The sequence below is a fragment of the Gouania willdenowi genome, chromosome 18 (assembly GCF_900634775.1).
Source record: "Gouania willdenowi chromosome 18, fGouWil2.1, whole genome shotgun sequence".
Taxonomy (NCBI): Eukaryota; Metazoa; Chordata; class Actinopteri; order Blenniiformes; family Gobiesocidae; genus Gouania; species Gouania willdenowi.
The window spans coordinates 9,492,305-9,508,348 of record NC_041061.1 but is presented as its reverse complement, the minus strand read 5'-3'; the positions used below and the strand labels follow the sequence as shown (position 1 = coordinate 9,508,348).

At 38.8% G+C, this 16,044-nt stretch overlaps 1 protein-coding gene across 7 annotated transcripts in view; it reads left to right on the top strand.

Annotated features, from left to right (window-relative positions):
- Positions 1 to 16,044, top strand: part of LOC114480292 (phospholipid scramblase 2-like) — a 35,749-nt gene that overhangs the window by 17,107 nt on the left and 2,598 nt on the right. For 3 of the 7 annotated variants that reach the window (XM_028474302.1, XM_028474301.1, XM_028474300.1), the window contains exons 1-5: positions 1,059 to 1,185; positions 6,202 to 6,476; positions 7,924 to 7,966; positions 8,072 to 8,292; positions 15,454 to 15,615. In XM_028474302.1, coding sequence (XP_028330103.1) covers positions 6,237 to 6,476; positions 7,924 to 7,966; positions 8,072 to 8,292; positions 15,454 to 15,615 — 666 coding nt within the window. In that variant the 5' untranslated portion in view covers positions 1,059 to 1,185; positions 6,202 to 6,236. Of the gene's footprint in view, positions 1 to 1,058; positions 1,186 to 2,922; positions 3,005 to 5,038; positions 5,288 to 6,201; positions 6,477 to 7,923; positions 7,967 to 8,071; positions 8,293 to 15,453; positions 15,616 to 16,044 lie in introns of those variants that run through there. The other 4 variants (XM_028474303.1, XM_028474306.1, XM_028474305.1 and 1 more) reach the window with 4 other exon arrangements.

The following is a 16,044-nucleotide window of genomic DNA, read 5'->3' as shown; positions in this document are numbered from 1 at the left end:
CAATCCCAACAGGATGTTGACACAAATAAATAAATAAAAGGAGTAAAAAATATAGCAAGAAAAAGTGATGAAAATAGGTTGAAAAATATTGCAAGTTTGGTGTATTTGCAGAAAAAGGGTAAAAATGAACAAAAATGGGATAAAATTGTTAAAAAAAACCAAACATATTTTTAGTTTCTGGTGATCCCCTCCCAGTGTCATGATGACCCTAAGGTTGAGAACCCCTGGTGCAGAGGAGAGTGAGCTTGAGCTGAGGCTTACCCTGCTGGGTATGGCAGCAGTAGAGGTGTGCTGTAGCATCAGGCAGTGAATCATCAGCAGAGGTAGCAGCACAAATCTAAAGCCTGGCATGTGATGAACAACAAAGATTAAAGATGAAATAAAATACAGTATTTAGAAAGACAAATGTGTGCTCACCTTAAACCTGTTGTCTGTGTAGATGTAGACTAGTCTCTAGCGTTAAAGGTTGAGGTTGGGGACTATGTCATGGCGAGCCAGCCAGTAGGGTTTATGTAGCCATGGGTGCTGGGTGGGTTTTTATTGTGAGGGCACAATGGGGATGTTTAGGCTAGTTTTATTATTAACCACAAGCATATCCTGTTAATAGTATATTTGATGTCATTCTGCATTTGGGTTGTTTCCTGCTCCTCTGATATTGTTAGCCGAATGATGTTTCCTGCAATGATTTATTAAACTACACTATTGTTCTGTTATCTCAGGAAAACAAATTAAATGAGCTCATTATCACAGGAAAACAAAGTATTATCTCAAGTAAATTAAGTCGTTATTATGGGAAAACGGAAGAAATAAAATGTATGAAAGCATGGCCCTTTAGAGCTTCCGTACTTTAGAGTTTCCGTATGTGACTGTATTTGTTTTTTTTTTTTTGTTTTTTTTTTTAAATTAATTTTTTATTTATTTATTTTTAATTAAACTATTTTTTTTTATTGAATAATAAAGACACAAATCTCCATAGTTTTTTATTTTTCAATTTAATTAAAAAGTGTTTAAAAAAGAAAGAAGAAGAAACATCCTCTATATGTGTGACACTAGCGCCCCCTTGTGGTAGTATTGTTAATTACCGTTAACTCCTCCCAGCTGTAGTGGTATTATTTGGCTGTGTCATGGTTCAGTGTTATTAAATTCGACAGAAGCGACTGAAAAACACTGAAAAACACACACACGGTAAGAGGAAAAGCTACTACACTTCGTTAACGGTCATTTATTTGTATTATATATTGTAATGTGTGTCTTAGCGCTAAGTGGAAGTCATAGATACAGAAAATGGAGGAGAAAAATATAAGAAAAAAGCCGGTTGGGAGGAGAGAATCAGCTCAGCGACCAAGCGACTCTAACAGGTTGTGTTTAAGACCACTGAAGACGTCTTTTAAAGATACTTTTGCCGTTTATTTTCCTATCGTTACTTTTATATTTAAGAGAGAGTCAAGCAGCTGAGAAAAAGGAGGAGAGAGTGAAATGGAAACCAGTAGAAAATGATCGACTAATTAAACTCCTCCCCTCTTAACTAGCGTAGTCAGACACGCCCACCCACTGCTAAATCTTCACAAATGTGTTTGAAAGCTAAATATCCCCTAAAGTTAGTGATAAATATGCATAAAATCCAGTTTAATCAAAGCACAATATCTGAGCATTTTATATTTTTTTATTTTAAGATGAATTTACTGCCACAATAAAGCCTTTTATTTACCGAAATATACATTATAAATATTACATATTGCAATGTTTAGCATGAACAGACTTATTTAAAAATACAGACATACTACACAACATAAAAAACATAGAAATGGAAATAAAACATCTTAATTATGCTAAGAAAATAAATAAATAAATACATTTTGTGTGTTTAAAAGCTAAATATTCCCTTAAAGTTAGTGAGAACTATGGATGAAATGTATTTTAATCAAAGCATAATACCTGAGCATTTTATATATTTTTTTGTATTTTAGAATTAGTTCACAGTTATAATAAAGACTTATTAACCAAAGTGTGTGTGACATCAAGAGTCCGGTTTAATTTAGGATGTAGAGGTTGCAAATTGTGGTCACAATTTTCTAATTTGCTTAATAATAACTAATCTCTAATGTTGAGAAGAAAAAAAAAATACGAAAAGTATGTATGGGTCATATCTTGTCATCAGTAACAGGTAGGGGTGAGCAATTTGCGTGTCAGAATACGATATATCCCAATATATCATGATACTAAACAATACAATATATATCGTGATATCAATGCATACAAATTTCACCTTTACAAGTACAAAATAGTATGAAATACAATTTATTTCATTTTTTTAAACTTGCAAGAACAAGGAAATAATAACTAACTGTAATTCATGTACAAATATAAAAACAAGTGGTATGTTCATCAAAAAGTCAAATTACATTTAAATTTAAAAAAAAAAAGTTTATCTTTTGCTTCACCATCAGATTCTGATAAGTTCTTAAATTCTTTAAATAAAGAAAAAAAGGAACCACATACCTCTATGAAAGTGCCCACTATGTTTTATGAAAATAAAGTGCAATCAACTCCCAAATTAAAATGCATTGAGGAGGAGTGAAGTAGTTCAACAAGGTCTGATCGATACGATAATCGCACGGTGAAATATTGACTTTTTGTTCCATCCTTATTTTAAATGCACATTTTTATTATGAGGTGGAGGTTTTAAAAAAAATAGGCTCTTGTGGGTTTTGCTGCCTCTTCCTGCACATATTGAATGTAATCTTTGTATTTTTGTTCTTCTTCTTTGGTATTTGTTTTTTTTTTTGTTTTTTTTTTTTTGTCGTTTGTTCTCTTTGAATTATGTGCTATGAAGAAATAAGAACCAGTTCTCACTCATGGCTGTTATTATGTTATGATCACTGCCTTCCTCTCTTATTTTCATCCCCCCCTCCCCCCCCCTAGTTTACCATAAACTCCCTGTGGAAAGGTTCTTTTATTTCTGGTCAAAGAAGGATCATCTACATCTTTATAATTTCAGCACTCGGTAAGTGATAGTACACATTAAACGTGGGGGGAAAGGTTATCTCAGATATGAATCAAGATGACACAAAGTGTGTGTAATGAACAGTTCAGCTTGTTTTTTCTTTGCGTACAACATAAGTTCAAGCACATGTTTTTTAAAAGTGTTTCCACCAGAGGTTTCCTATCACAAACTTTCCTTTTAACAAGATGAATGAACTTCTTGTCCTTAGATTCCTCCTCTGGCCTCCCAGACGTTACCAAAAGAGAAATATTTATACACAGTATCCAGTGCTGGCTGAAGCTGTCAGTTTATGCTCGCTTTGTGTTTGGGTTTCCTGTAAAGGAGAGACAGGAATGTGGAAAGAGGTGGAGCAAAAAGGCAGCTCCTTCTTTTCAGATTTATTCTCCAGTTAAAGTTTGGTAACGTTGTTCAGGAAAAACGGATGTTTAGCTGCTAGTATGTATTAACCTCTCTTTTACAGTGAGGTTCAACACCTCGGTTCACGCTTCTTAAGGCCAATACAAACCAGTTTGGTGAGGCGTGTGTTTTTTTCAATGTTTTTTATCACTTTAACCTCCTCCCAGCATCTAAATTCCTGAGCCATTTTAAACCCTTCGGAAAGTTTTTTTTTTTAGCATTGTAGCTGCAACATAAAGCAGTTACATTTGCACATTTTTCAATTCTTTTCACGTGTTTTATCAGTTTTTTGGGGCTTTTTTTTGGCATTACAAAGGGGCAGGTATCAAATAACAGTCCTTGTGGACTGGTGTCCTGTGTTGTATATTTGGAAAGCATTGAGAAAGCACTATTAAACGCACACTTGTGGAGGTCAACATGTTGTACACATTTGGAAGTGGATGATGCTGGCGGACTGGGCAATTGACAGGGAACGGGTCCATGTAATTTTGCATGACATCTCTGCAAATATGAGGAAAGCCATGAGGGATATGGGAGTGTGGAGTGTGGGCTGTGTCACGCATTCATGTCAACTCTGCGTGCACAGGGGCCTTCTTTCTCAGCGCAGCATGACTGGCACCCTGGCCAACGTGAGGAAGATTGTAGGCCACTTTAAACACATTACGCTGGCCTATTCAGATGGACCTAAAATGAATATCAAGCGCCTACAGCAGGACGTGCAGGTAAGATTTGGCTCATAACATTCTTCGATGTATTTGTATTTCATTACTTAGATTTATGCACTTTATTTAGCTATTTAGCTAATACTTTGCACGCTCTGCACCTGGCAATGCCAACAAAATTAAGTTGTCATAGTATTTATGTAATTTGCACACAAATAAATTGAATCTTGTTCTTTTCTCATGTGCAGACAACATGGAACAGTTGCCTCTACATGCTGCAGAGCCGACTGGATCAAAAACGGGCTCTTAGTGTTTTTACAGCTGAGCATACTCTAGCAGCAGCACTGACAGCCCACCAGTGGGAGCTGATGAATAAGTCAGCTGATGTGCCCCACCTTTGAAGAGCTGACTAGGGATTTGAGCATGGAGACTGCATCTGCAGCTGAGGTGATCCCTGCCATAACAGGTCATTTGTATTTTTATTTATTCTTTTATATCGTCACATTTTTTTGATATTGTTTGAAACAAACGCCAATCCTATGCATTTATTAATTAATTTATTCACTCATTAGTCCTCAGACGTGTTCTGTCTTGGGAAGAGGACAATGACCAAGGAATCAAGACAATGAAGAGAACTCAGCCCTTTGCTGATGTTGAAACTGAGCCACTCTTCTAGATCCCAGATACAAAGATGGGTAAGTATAGTAAAATTAAAATGCACCTTTTGTCCATCATGTTTATATAAAGCCAAGTCATCACCAGACACCAGTATTAAGTCAATTTATTTATTTATTATTTCTTTTTTAAACTAGATTTGGTTGAGTAGAGCTGTGCTATGTGGTGTCTCTTATTGATTTGAATTGTGTGTTACTTTTATCTGTTTTTAGCTTTTTCACAAAGTCAGTAAACCTGTTGCTTGCAAAGGAACACCTCGTCCAGGAGGTGGCAAAGACAGAGGGGAGGAGGGCCACCAGTAAGCAAGGCACCACGGCATGAAGCATGCAGCAGCCTGGACAGCGCCTTTGAGGAAATCTTACAAGCGAGGCAGTCACAGGCCCGGTCTTTGAGCACCACATCAGCAGAAGCTGAGGTGCAGACGTACCTCTCAGAGCAAATGACCCCTAAGAAAAGCAATCTACTTAAGTACGTGAAAGAACATGCTAATCAATTTCCCTCCATAGCTGCTGTTGCAACAGAGAAAAGAAACAGGCTCAAACCTGACAAGGTAGAGATGTTGGTTTTCATCAAGGAAACCATACATTTCATTCTGTGAAACTAACGGAGGAGAGTAAGCATTAAGAGTGCAGTTCCTAAAACCACTTTACTGGCCTTACTTTATAGCACTGTGATTTTCTGATTTGTTCACATGCCTGTCTGGTATTTTAAGATGAGGCACTATTCATTTTTATGTAATATTATTTACCCTTGCACTAAAGTATAAAGTAAAGAATTTAGTTTATTTATTGCTTGATTGTTCAAGCTACTGTACATCCCAGAAGTGCTCTGTTTAGGGTTAAATGTTAAAATAAGGTGAATGAAATAAAAAAAAATAAGGGGTATCAGTTTTTTCGCTCTTCTTTATTTTTTCATGTATTATAGAAGGGACTCGGTATCGGCCAATACTCGAAATCAAAGGACTCGGACTCGGGGACAAAAAAAACCTGATTGGGACGTCCCTTGTAGTGATTACTCTTTTAAAAGAAATTTAAGAACCTAACAGAATGTGTAGGAGAAGCAAAAGTTAAACTTTTTTGAAAAATGTAATTTGATAAACATACCTCTTGTTTTTGATAATGGTCCTTGAATTACAGTTGGTTACCATTGGTTACTTGTTCTCCAAAGTTAAATTTTTTTTTTAGATAAATTGTATTTCATACCAATATGTAATTATTATTATTGCGATGTACTGTATATCGTATTGGGATATATCATATTGTCAGATTCACAACAGTGCACACCCCTACAAGGAAGTGTTGCATTCATGTAACTCCAACATGTTTGATGAGGTTAAAGACATCCAATGACATCCAAATATTCAGCTTTAGAGCTATCATTCAAAGTGCATTAATGTGATGGGTTGTGTATCGCTTTAAATTAAATAAATGTGTATTTTTTCCACTGTCTGCATCTTCTAACCAGGTTACCCAACTCAGTACAATCAGCCTCCGTACCCGATGCCTCACCCAGGAGAACGTTTTGCCCTCCCTTACAATTACTCTGCCGGCTACAGCGACCTTGGTCAAGATCCTCCACCGAGTTTTGATATGCACTACAACATGGGCCCACCTCCCATCATGTTCCAGCCCAGTGCCGTGGTCCCAGCGAGCCCACCCGCAGGGATCACTCCGGCCCCGGATGCGCCTCATTCCATGGTTCCCATTGGAGTTCCACCGGGACTGGAGTACCTTGCACAGGTGGGTGATGAATTGTGTTATGCAACAACCTGCAGAGTCACCATATGTGGGTGTGTGCGTAAGTACTGACAACAATGATGTTCCTCTTTGTAAACCAGTTCTAGGATATCCATAGAAATACATTCCCCATTGAAGAAACATCAAAATATATTTTATGGATAGATTTATCTACTTGTTTTAGAATTATTTTATGTATAGAAACGCATTTTGTTGGATTTGTTTAATATCATTACATAAGCACTTCAGCTCCCTGTTTAAAGTGCTTTAAAAATAAATCTGGATTGATTGGTCATAGTGAGGTGATAGTTTGCTTGTTTTGTTCAGGTTTTTTTTTTTTACCTTTAGTTTACTAAATGAGCGCGCTCTGTTTAGAGCACAGGCATGAAGTAACATGATACACAGGAATCTACAGCTATAATCTACATGTGAGTTATTTTGGTCTGGGAATGACACGGCGAGGCATTGGTATGCTTTAAATGAGAGCTTTCTCATACAAAAACAAGAGATCTACAAACCTTTTTTCTGATTTATTTTGTCTCTGGTTTTCTCGTTTCCTGTTAATTCTTATTTCAAATCATATTCTTTTGTTACTTAGATTTTTATTCAACATAATTATGTAGAGTAATAAATAAATCAATTAATGAAAGTGGATGCAGGCTGAAGAAAGTAGGATTTTTTTTTTTTAGTTCTGTAAAGTTTTCTCAGAGGCTGTAGATCAGGGATGTCAAACTGCTCTGAGTTCAGGGGCCAATTACAGACCAGTTTAAGCTCAAGTGGGCCACAGGTATAAGGTGGGGAAAAAATAACTTTTAACATCATTGTACCTTAGTTTTCAGTATCAGTTTAGTTCACTTAAAAATGTATTGATTTTGTTACCAAATTTTTGTGTGGAATTGTTTGAGAAATTGCAAGATTTGTTGAAAGATTTAGTTCTTTGCACAATTTACAAAAAAATGAATTAATTAATGTGATATAAAGAGAGAAGAAAGCCCCTAAAAATATTGTAGAGTTTTATTAAATTGGTAATTTACACAACAATTCATGTTTTCTCTGTCACTTTTACTTTCTTCTGCAGGCTGAATTGGATGCTCTAAAGCAGTGTTTCTGAAATGGGGGTACACGACAGCACTACAGGGGTTACTTGAGAAAGAGTGTAGAAATTACAAATGAAAGCATTAAAAATATGGGGTACTTGGATTTAAAAGTTAGAGAAAGACGGTACTTGGGCTAATAAATTTGAGGACCACTGCTCTAAAGGGCCAGATTTGGCCCCCGGGCATTGAGTTTGACATTTGTGCTGTAGATGATGATTTCTAGGAAAATTCATGCGAGGACATTTTGCATTGTAAATATTTTCACAGCGTTCAGTTTTTTTCCTGTTGATTTGAGAAGGACGACCCTCACAACTTGTCACCATGTAACTGACTTGTTTATTGTTTGGTTTAAGATTGACCACATCCAGATCCATCAGAAAGTTGAACTCGTCAAAGGTGAGGCTTTTTCACTTCCTCAGATAACCACGGTGAAATCCATCCTCTGACCCTCTATTTATCTGTACTCCTCTGTTCCATGTTTCTCCCCCAAACCCTGCCCAGCATCCGTCGGGTTCGACATGAAAAACCAGTATAAGATAAAAAATAGTCAGGGCCAAAAGATCTATAAGGCCAAAGAAGAAAACGACTACTGCACCAAGAACTGCTGCGGCTCTCTGAGGAGCTTTGTCATGAAAATCAGTGACTACTCAGACCGGGAGGTCATTCGCTTGATCCGTCCGTTCCGCTGCATGTCCTGCTGTTGTCCCTGCTGTCTACAAGAGGTCAGTGAGTCTTTTTGTCTGATGGACAATAAATCAATCGTTCAGCGTGCTCATAGTCTTAGATTGTATTGAGCTGCCACGACAAGATAAATATTGGTCATTCAATAACTCAACAAGGGGTCAATTGCTCCCTTACATGATGTTGGTTAGTGCACTGATTCCCAGAGACTGGGTCGCGACCCACAGGTGGGTCACACAAGATTTTATTTGGGTCGCCAAATGCATTTGCAATATTACTTCCAGTCTTTAAGATTTATGTTTGCAGTACACATTTGAGCCACATGAAACACCATACTACCACTCTACCACACTCACGGTTTCCACCCTTATAGTTGACACATACCCTTTTTAAAGTGTCTATTCGTACAGTTGTCGTACGGACAACCCTCGGTGCTATTGGTACGTTTACCGAAGTACACGCACAAAGCATCATAAGCCCTATTCGCACGGGATTAGTTTTAAGTATTCAATTCAATTCAACTATATTTGTATAGTGCAAATTACAACAAAGTCAACTCAATGCTCTTATCCAAATATGAAATTCATAAGAAAGAAAAAACCCAACAAGATCCACACGAACAAGCACTTAGCAACAGTGGGAAGAATCAACTCCCTTTTAACAGGAAGAAATCTCCAGCAGAACCAGGTTCAGAGGTGGCAGCCATCTGCTTCGACTGGTTGGGGATAGTGGACAGAATGACCAACAGGACAGGATAGAGTGATTGAACATCAGAGTGTCTCAGACTAGTTGAGCCATGAACCACAGATCAGAAACTGCCATTATCAGCTTCACGACACCTGAAACAGAGCAGAGAGAGAAGGGTGAGGAGAAGGCACTGACTGCAGAAAAACATGATACAGTATTATCAAGTCAGCCTGCTTTGGCCTTGGGCCTCACTCTCAGTGGCCTAGTCAATACTTATTGTAAAGGTGACAAATCTCTCCCAGTTTATTGGTAAACTAACAGTGACTCCAAGGTCTGTAAATGTGGCCGTTCACAGACGAGCCCATGTCCGCTCTAGTGGTTTGGTTATGTTATGATTCAGGCCTGTTTATGCGAACTGTAAATCATAACCAGCTACATGTGAATTTTAATTTCTTCCTGTTTATTAGTAATCTAACAGCAACTCCAAGGACTGTAAATGCGACCGTTTATGGACGAGCCCATGTCCACTCTAGCGGTTAAGTTAATGCTATTATAGGGTATACGCTTCAGCATATAAGCAGGTTTCAAGTTTAGCCTTAAAGATGGAGAGGATAGCAGCCTCCCGTACTGAGACTGGGAGCTGATTCCAAAGGCGTGGGACCTGGTAGCTGAAAGCTCTCACTCCTGTTCTACTTCTAGACTGTTCTACTGCTGCCTTTGACACCATCGACCACAATATCCTTCTCCACCGTCTCCAGCACATTGGCCTCTCTGACACCGTCCTTCACTGGTTCCGTTCCTACCTCACTGACAGGACCGAGTACGTGGTCCTGGGGAATGTTAAATCCCGCCCCCACACTGTCACCTGTGGGGTCCCCCAGGGCTCCGTGCTCGGCCCCACCCTCTTCACTATTTACATGCTTCCCCTCGGGTGTGTCGGCAGGCACGGAATTAACTTCCACTGCTATGCTGACGACACACAACTCTACCTCAAGGTCTCCCCCTCTGGGTCCCCCTCTGCCACCCTCACTCGTCTTAGCTCCTGCCTGGAGGGGAGATAAACGCATGAATGAGACAAAACTTCTTGCAGCTGAATGGCTCAAAAACAGAAGCCATCCAAACTGGTACCCCTCAACAACTCCGTGCCTCCCCCATCGCCTCAGTTTAAATTTTTGGCCACAGCATTCCCCTCTCTCCCTCCATTACCAACCTTGGGGTGAAGTTTGACCCCCACTTCTCCTTCGACAACCATGTCACCCACATATGCAAAACCTCTTTCTTTCACCTCCGTAACATCTCAAAACTCCGTCCTTTCCTCTCCCTTTCGGCTGCAGAGAGGCTCGTCCATGCGTTTGTCTCCTCCAGGTTGGACTACTGTAACGCACTCCTCATCGGGATCCCTGGCAGGAACATCCAAAAACTCCAGTATGTCCAAAACAGCGCTGCCAGGGTCCTGATGAGGGTGCGGAAATACGATCACATCACCCCCATACTCCGCACTCTCCACTGGCTCCCCATCTCCGCCCGCATAGAGTACAAGGTCCTCCTGCACACCCACCACTGTCTGCACGGTGATGCCCCCACCTACCTCACTGACCTCCTCACACCACACACCTCAACCAGGACCCGGTCAGGCCAACAGCACCGTCTGCTCATGCCCAGGACGCGGCGCATGACCATGGGGTACAGGGCTTTTGAAGCTGCCGCTCCTCGTCTGTGGAACGCCCTTCCTGACCACCTTAGGTCTCCACAGATGGTGGATGCTTTTAAAAAAGGACTAAAGACACTTCCTTTTTAAAAAAGCCTATAACTAATTTTAACTTGTCCTGCTTTTATTGTTGTATTGTATTGAATTTTTATCCTGTTTTAATATGTAGCACTTTGAGATTTTATTTGAAAGGTAAAGTGGATTATAAATAAAATTCATTATTATTATTATTATTATTCTAGACACGTTAGGAACTTCCAGAAGGCCAGCAAACTGAGAGCAGAGTGTTCTGCCTTGACGATAGGGCACTAATAGGTCTCTAAGATATACCAGTGCTTGACCATGCAGAGCTTTGTATGCTAACAGGAGGATTTTAAGCTCTTCTAGATTTTACAGGAAGCCAATACTGGAGAAATATGCTCTTTCCTGTTTGTTCCAGTTAGTATTCTAGCTGCAGCATTCTGAATTAACTGGAGACTTTTTAGTGAGTTACTGGGACATCCTGAAAGTAGGGAGTAATAATAATCTAGTCTAGATGTAACAAATGCATGAATTTGTTTTTCAGCATCACTCTGGGCTAAGATATTCCTGATTTTATAGATATATTGCGGAGATGGAAGAAATCTATCCTTGAGATTTGCTTAATATGAGAATTAAAGGATAAGTCAGTATCAAAGATAACACCTAAGTTTTTTACTGTAGTGCTGAGTGACAGAGTAATGCCATCCAGAGACACTATTTACTCTGATAATTTCTCTCTATGGTGTTTTGGACAAAATAAAATCACTTTGGTTTTATCCTGGCAAAGAAGGAGAAAGTTACAGCTCATCCAGAATGTGATGTCTTTAAGACAGGCCTGGAGTTTTAATAACTGATGCATTTAATCTGATTTCATTGACAAATAGAGCTGTGTGTCATCCGCGTAGCAATGGAAATTTATATTATGTTCTCCGATAATGATAATGTTACCGAGTGGAAACATATATAATGTAAAGAGTATTGGTCCCAAAACTGAGCCTTGTGGAACTCCATGATTAACTCTGGCGTGCACTGAGGAGAGATTATTAACATGAACAAAGTGGTGTTTCTTTTATCCCAAAAACCCTTTCCAGTCTCTGCAGCAATAAATTATGATCCACTGTGTCAAAGGCTGCACTGAGATCTAAGAGCACCAGAACTGAGACCAACCCTCTGTCTGACGCTAAAAGGAGATCATTGGTTACTTTTACTAAGGCAGTCTCTGTGCTGTGATGGGCTCTAAAGCCAGACTGAAAGCTCTCGTATAAACAAAAGGGAGATTGGCTATTGGCCTATTATTGGACAAGTCACTTGGATCGAGGGTAGGTTTTTTAAGGAGAGGTTTGATTACAGCGCTTTTAAAGGCCTGTTGCACATAACTTGTTACTAGAGATGTTTTAATCCAGTTCACCATATTAGTGCTAATTAATGGAAGAACATCTTTAAATAGTGGGGTTGGGATTGGATCTAAAAGACAGGTTGTTGGTTTAGAAGCACTAACTATTGAGGTCAGTTCAGATAGATCAATTGGAGTGAAATTATGTAAATAATAGCTGCATGTTGGGGATACCTCAGGAGGTGGTTTGTTTAAGAAATTATTGAGCACTCCTGCAGGGGGGACATTAGCTTTGTTTCCACTTGTTAGAATTTTATCACTAAAGAAGTTGATTAACTCATCACTGCTCAACTTGACAGGAATAAAGGGTTCAACAGAGTTGCTTTTGGTGAGCCTGGCTACAGTGTTCAATAGTAACCAAGGATTATTTTAGTTTTCCTCTATTAAAGTTGAGTAATAAGAAGTTCTAGCTTTGCGAAGAGCTTAGGACCTAGCGATCACATGTAATAAATAAATGACCCCCCAACGTCTGCTTTTTATGTGGCCATTCGCACGGGATAACTGAGGCCTGAGATTTTGCTGAAATTTACGGACATCTGAAAACGTGAAACAGTGTGTGAGTTGATATTAAAACAACTTTGTAGGCTTTTGATCACAGCTCGGTGCTGTGTTACTGCTAGCTCTAGCCATTCTTAATGGTGCACTAATCGCCGCGATAGTTCATTTAGACGTGGATTCTTTATTAAGGGAAGTTGGCATGTCAGATCCGTAACTTCGGGATTAGGATTGGCTCTCAGGGCTGGGGTGCAAAGTGGCTGGAGGAGCCGCCTCCTTCCTCTTCACGGGCTGGAGACCCGGTGCAGACGCCGTTGAGACCCGGCCCCCTCCACCGACCCGCCTTTTGCGGCGCCGGACACCGCCCCGGGGTTTTTTAATTCCTCTCTATGGAATTGAATATGTATTTTTTTTTAAACACTCATTATCAACATCATCATGAATCATGAATTAACAGTCCTGTGTCCAGGGTACTGGGTTACGAAAATCACAAATGTAAGGGTATATGTAAGATATATTAAGAATCTTAATGTTTGATATATTATGAATTTTAATGTGCATTGATACAACTAAATATATTACCAAAACCAACTACAAGCAAACCACACAAACATTATGGTAATCATGCAGCTATGTTACAGTGCCAGTCAGCATTCTACAGAGGACTACTAAGATACCAAGCGCCCATACTACTGGTATACTATAGGTTGGTACATCTTCAACTGGGAAGAGGTAAACTGATAATGATGCTTAATTCTTTGTCATCATTATCATGGATACCAGATGTTATCTTGTAAATGCATCATGCAAACATACAAATACATCATGCTTATAAAAGTGCTACAAAATAGAAGTTGCACTAATATAATGCACCAAAATCCACCATATAGCATCATTTTTGCTGCATTTTCCAGGGGGGTATGCCCCCGACCTTCCGAGGTGTCGCATGCCATCTGAGGAAGAGTTGAAACATGAACGGAGATCAAATTTCCTGAAAAAAAGTTGTCTGAATAAACAAAATCATAACATGTGATCTAATGCTGCATTAGAAGCAACTACGAAGTTACGAAAAAATTACTCGGAACGCCACCTGAAGTCGGAGCTCCTGCTCAGCAAAGTCTTCCATTTTTTACATTTTTTGCCGTGTTGCCGCTGAACTCTGGAGATCAGGAAATTACGATTTCTGAGTTGCGAGTTACGATTCAACCCATTTCAGAGCCGATTATTGCGAGAAATTCACTCTTAACACAACTCAGAACACAGGATAATCTTATATAACATAACATAATCTGACATTTGCCATTCTTGATTGGAAAGGGGGAAAATAAGGACAAAAACAGTCGGATTGTCTTTATGCGTGTACCCAGCTTAACATAATTTAAATTGTCGTAAGTAGTTTTCACAAATACAAACTTTTCAAGTAACAAAAATGTTTTCTTTGGAGTAAAATGTGTAGGAATTGAGTCTATGACATTTAAAATGATTACATTTGTTTTTAGGGTGACATTCTTTCAGACTTGAACAACTCAAACATTTTTATCTCAAATCTCAACACCATTGTTTTAATTTAATTTCATTTTAGAGACTTTTTTATCTCACAATGGAGAAATTCACTAACTATCCCTGGGGAACAGTTGGCAGCCATTTTGCGGCGCCACTTTTTCGGTCTGATTCAACCTTTGGCTATAGATGACGAGAGCGCTGACTTGATCAAAACTTGTAACTCTTTTGTTGTTCTTTCTAAAAATTTTTTTTTTTTAAATAGCCAAAATACATGTGTAAGTGTCTTTTTGTGTTGTATTTGTGTCGCCCATCCATGTGTGCACCATTCTGCTCAGGCTCCAGTGTGTTGAGGCCATGAATGGTCCTTTTGTTTGTCCAATGCTATTTCCTGGACTCCCTGATCCACCTCTGTGTCTCTACTGAGACCTTCCTCTGTCTGTCCCAGTTATATCACTCAGTGGTCAGAGTGGGAGCACTGGGTTTTCCCATCAGTCTGAGCCAACACTGATGATCCCAACGACTGCACGTCTCTGTTTTGCTGCTCAGACAGGAAGCATGTTAGATGTATTACCTGGGTTATCGTGTCTCACAACAATGGCACAGTCAGGCTCACTTAGTATTCCTCCTCTACCATGTGACACGTCCTGCAAACTGTGATTTTTTGATTCATCTCATATATCAAGGGTTAAAGGCGGCAATTACTTTCTCATTTTGTGTTGCTGTTAATCAGGTTTTGGGTCATTTATAATGGTAATCACATAATTGACAATTAATTACAATTATGACGTAATTATAATTGTATTTGAAAAAATCTGTTGCTGTTGAAATCATAGTTTATTTGTAATTGAGTCAGATAAATTATGGTGTATTCGTAATTGTTATGGAGATTCTATAAAAACTGTCAGTGCCAAGGCATGAAAATGGAAACATTTTAGAATTTTTTTTCAGATAAAGCTGTCATAAGAACTTAAAAACTAGTTAAATATGAACAACACACTTAACCTGGGGTGAAAATCCAGTTAGGCGAGAAAAATGTGAAAAACACTCAAATTTTGAACACAAGGCAAAACATTTATTTATTTTTTTTTGAATTTTTTTCCGAGATAAGGCTTTCATAAGGCATAATCATGTTTTATGGGGTTATTTATTTCAGGCTCAGTAATTGTGATTAATTAAATTTGAACTTTAGTCATTGAGAACATAATTGTAATTGAATTTCAGGGGAAAAATAATCATTTTAATTTTAATTGTAATTGGAAAAAATGCCAGTCACTATAATCATAATTGAGTTGTAATTATACATGGATAATTGAAGACGTGATTGTAATTAAAATGTAATTGGCCCCAACCGTGATGTTAATATGCTCGTCATACATTGTCCTCCTCTCTCATCAGATGGAGGTCCAGGCTCCTCCAGGTACCACCATCGGATACGTCAAACAAGACTGGCACCCTTTCCTGCCCAAAGTTTCCATCCAGGGACCAAACAAAGAGACACTGATGAAGATCGAGGGCCCCTGCTGTGTTAGCTACTGCTGCGGGGACGTCAACTATGAGGTGGGCTCAGAGGATTGTTGGGCTGTGTCATGTACTCACACTCATTCACATGGTTACAGTAGTGGACTATGTTGGATGGAAAGAAGCTTAATTTGGCTTTAAACGGTACTAGGTGTCATATTTAACTGTAACATTGTGTGTCAGTGAGTTTAAAGGACACTTTGTCGAGCTGTAAAAGTCAGGAATTGTGTTTTGTGTAATGTTTACTGAGCTAAAACATCCCTAACAGCTTAGTGACGGGCTGAGCAGTGAACTTTGGAATCATTAAACTGATACCTTTGAACAGAATAGGTTTTATTGTGTGGTTGAACTGAAAAAAAAAACTTTCTCTGGTTACTGCAAAAATGCAAAGTGCACGTTTATCTGTATTTATGTATGTATTTATGTATCTATATTGGTATTGTATTTATTCTTCTATTATTTAACTAC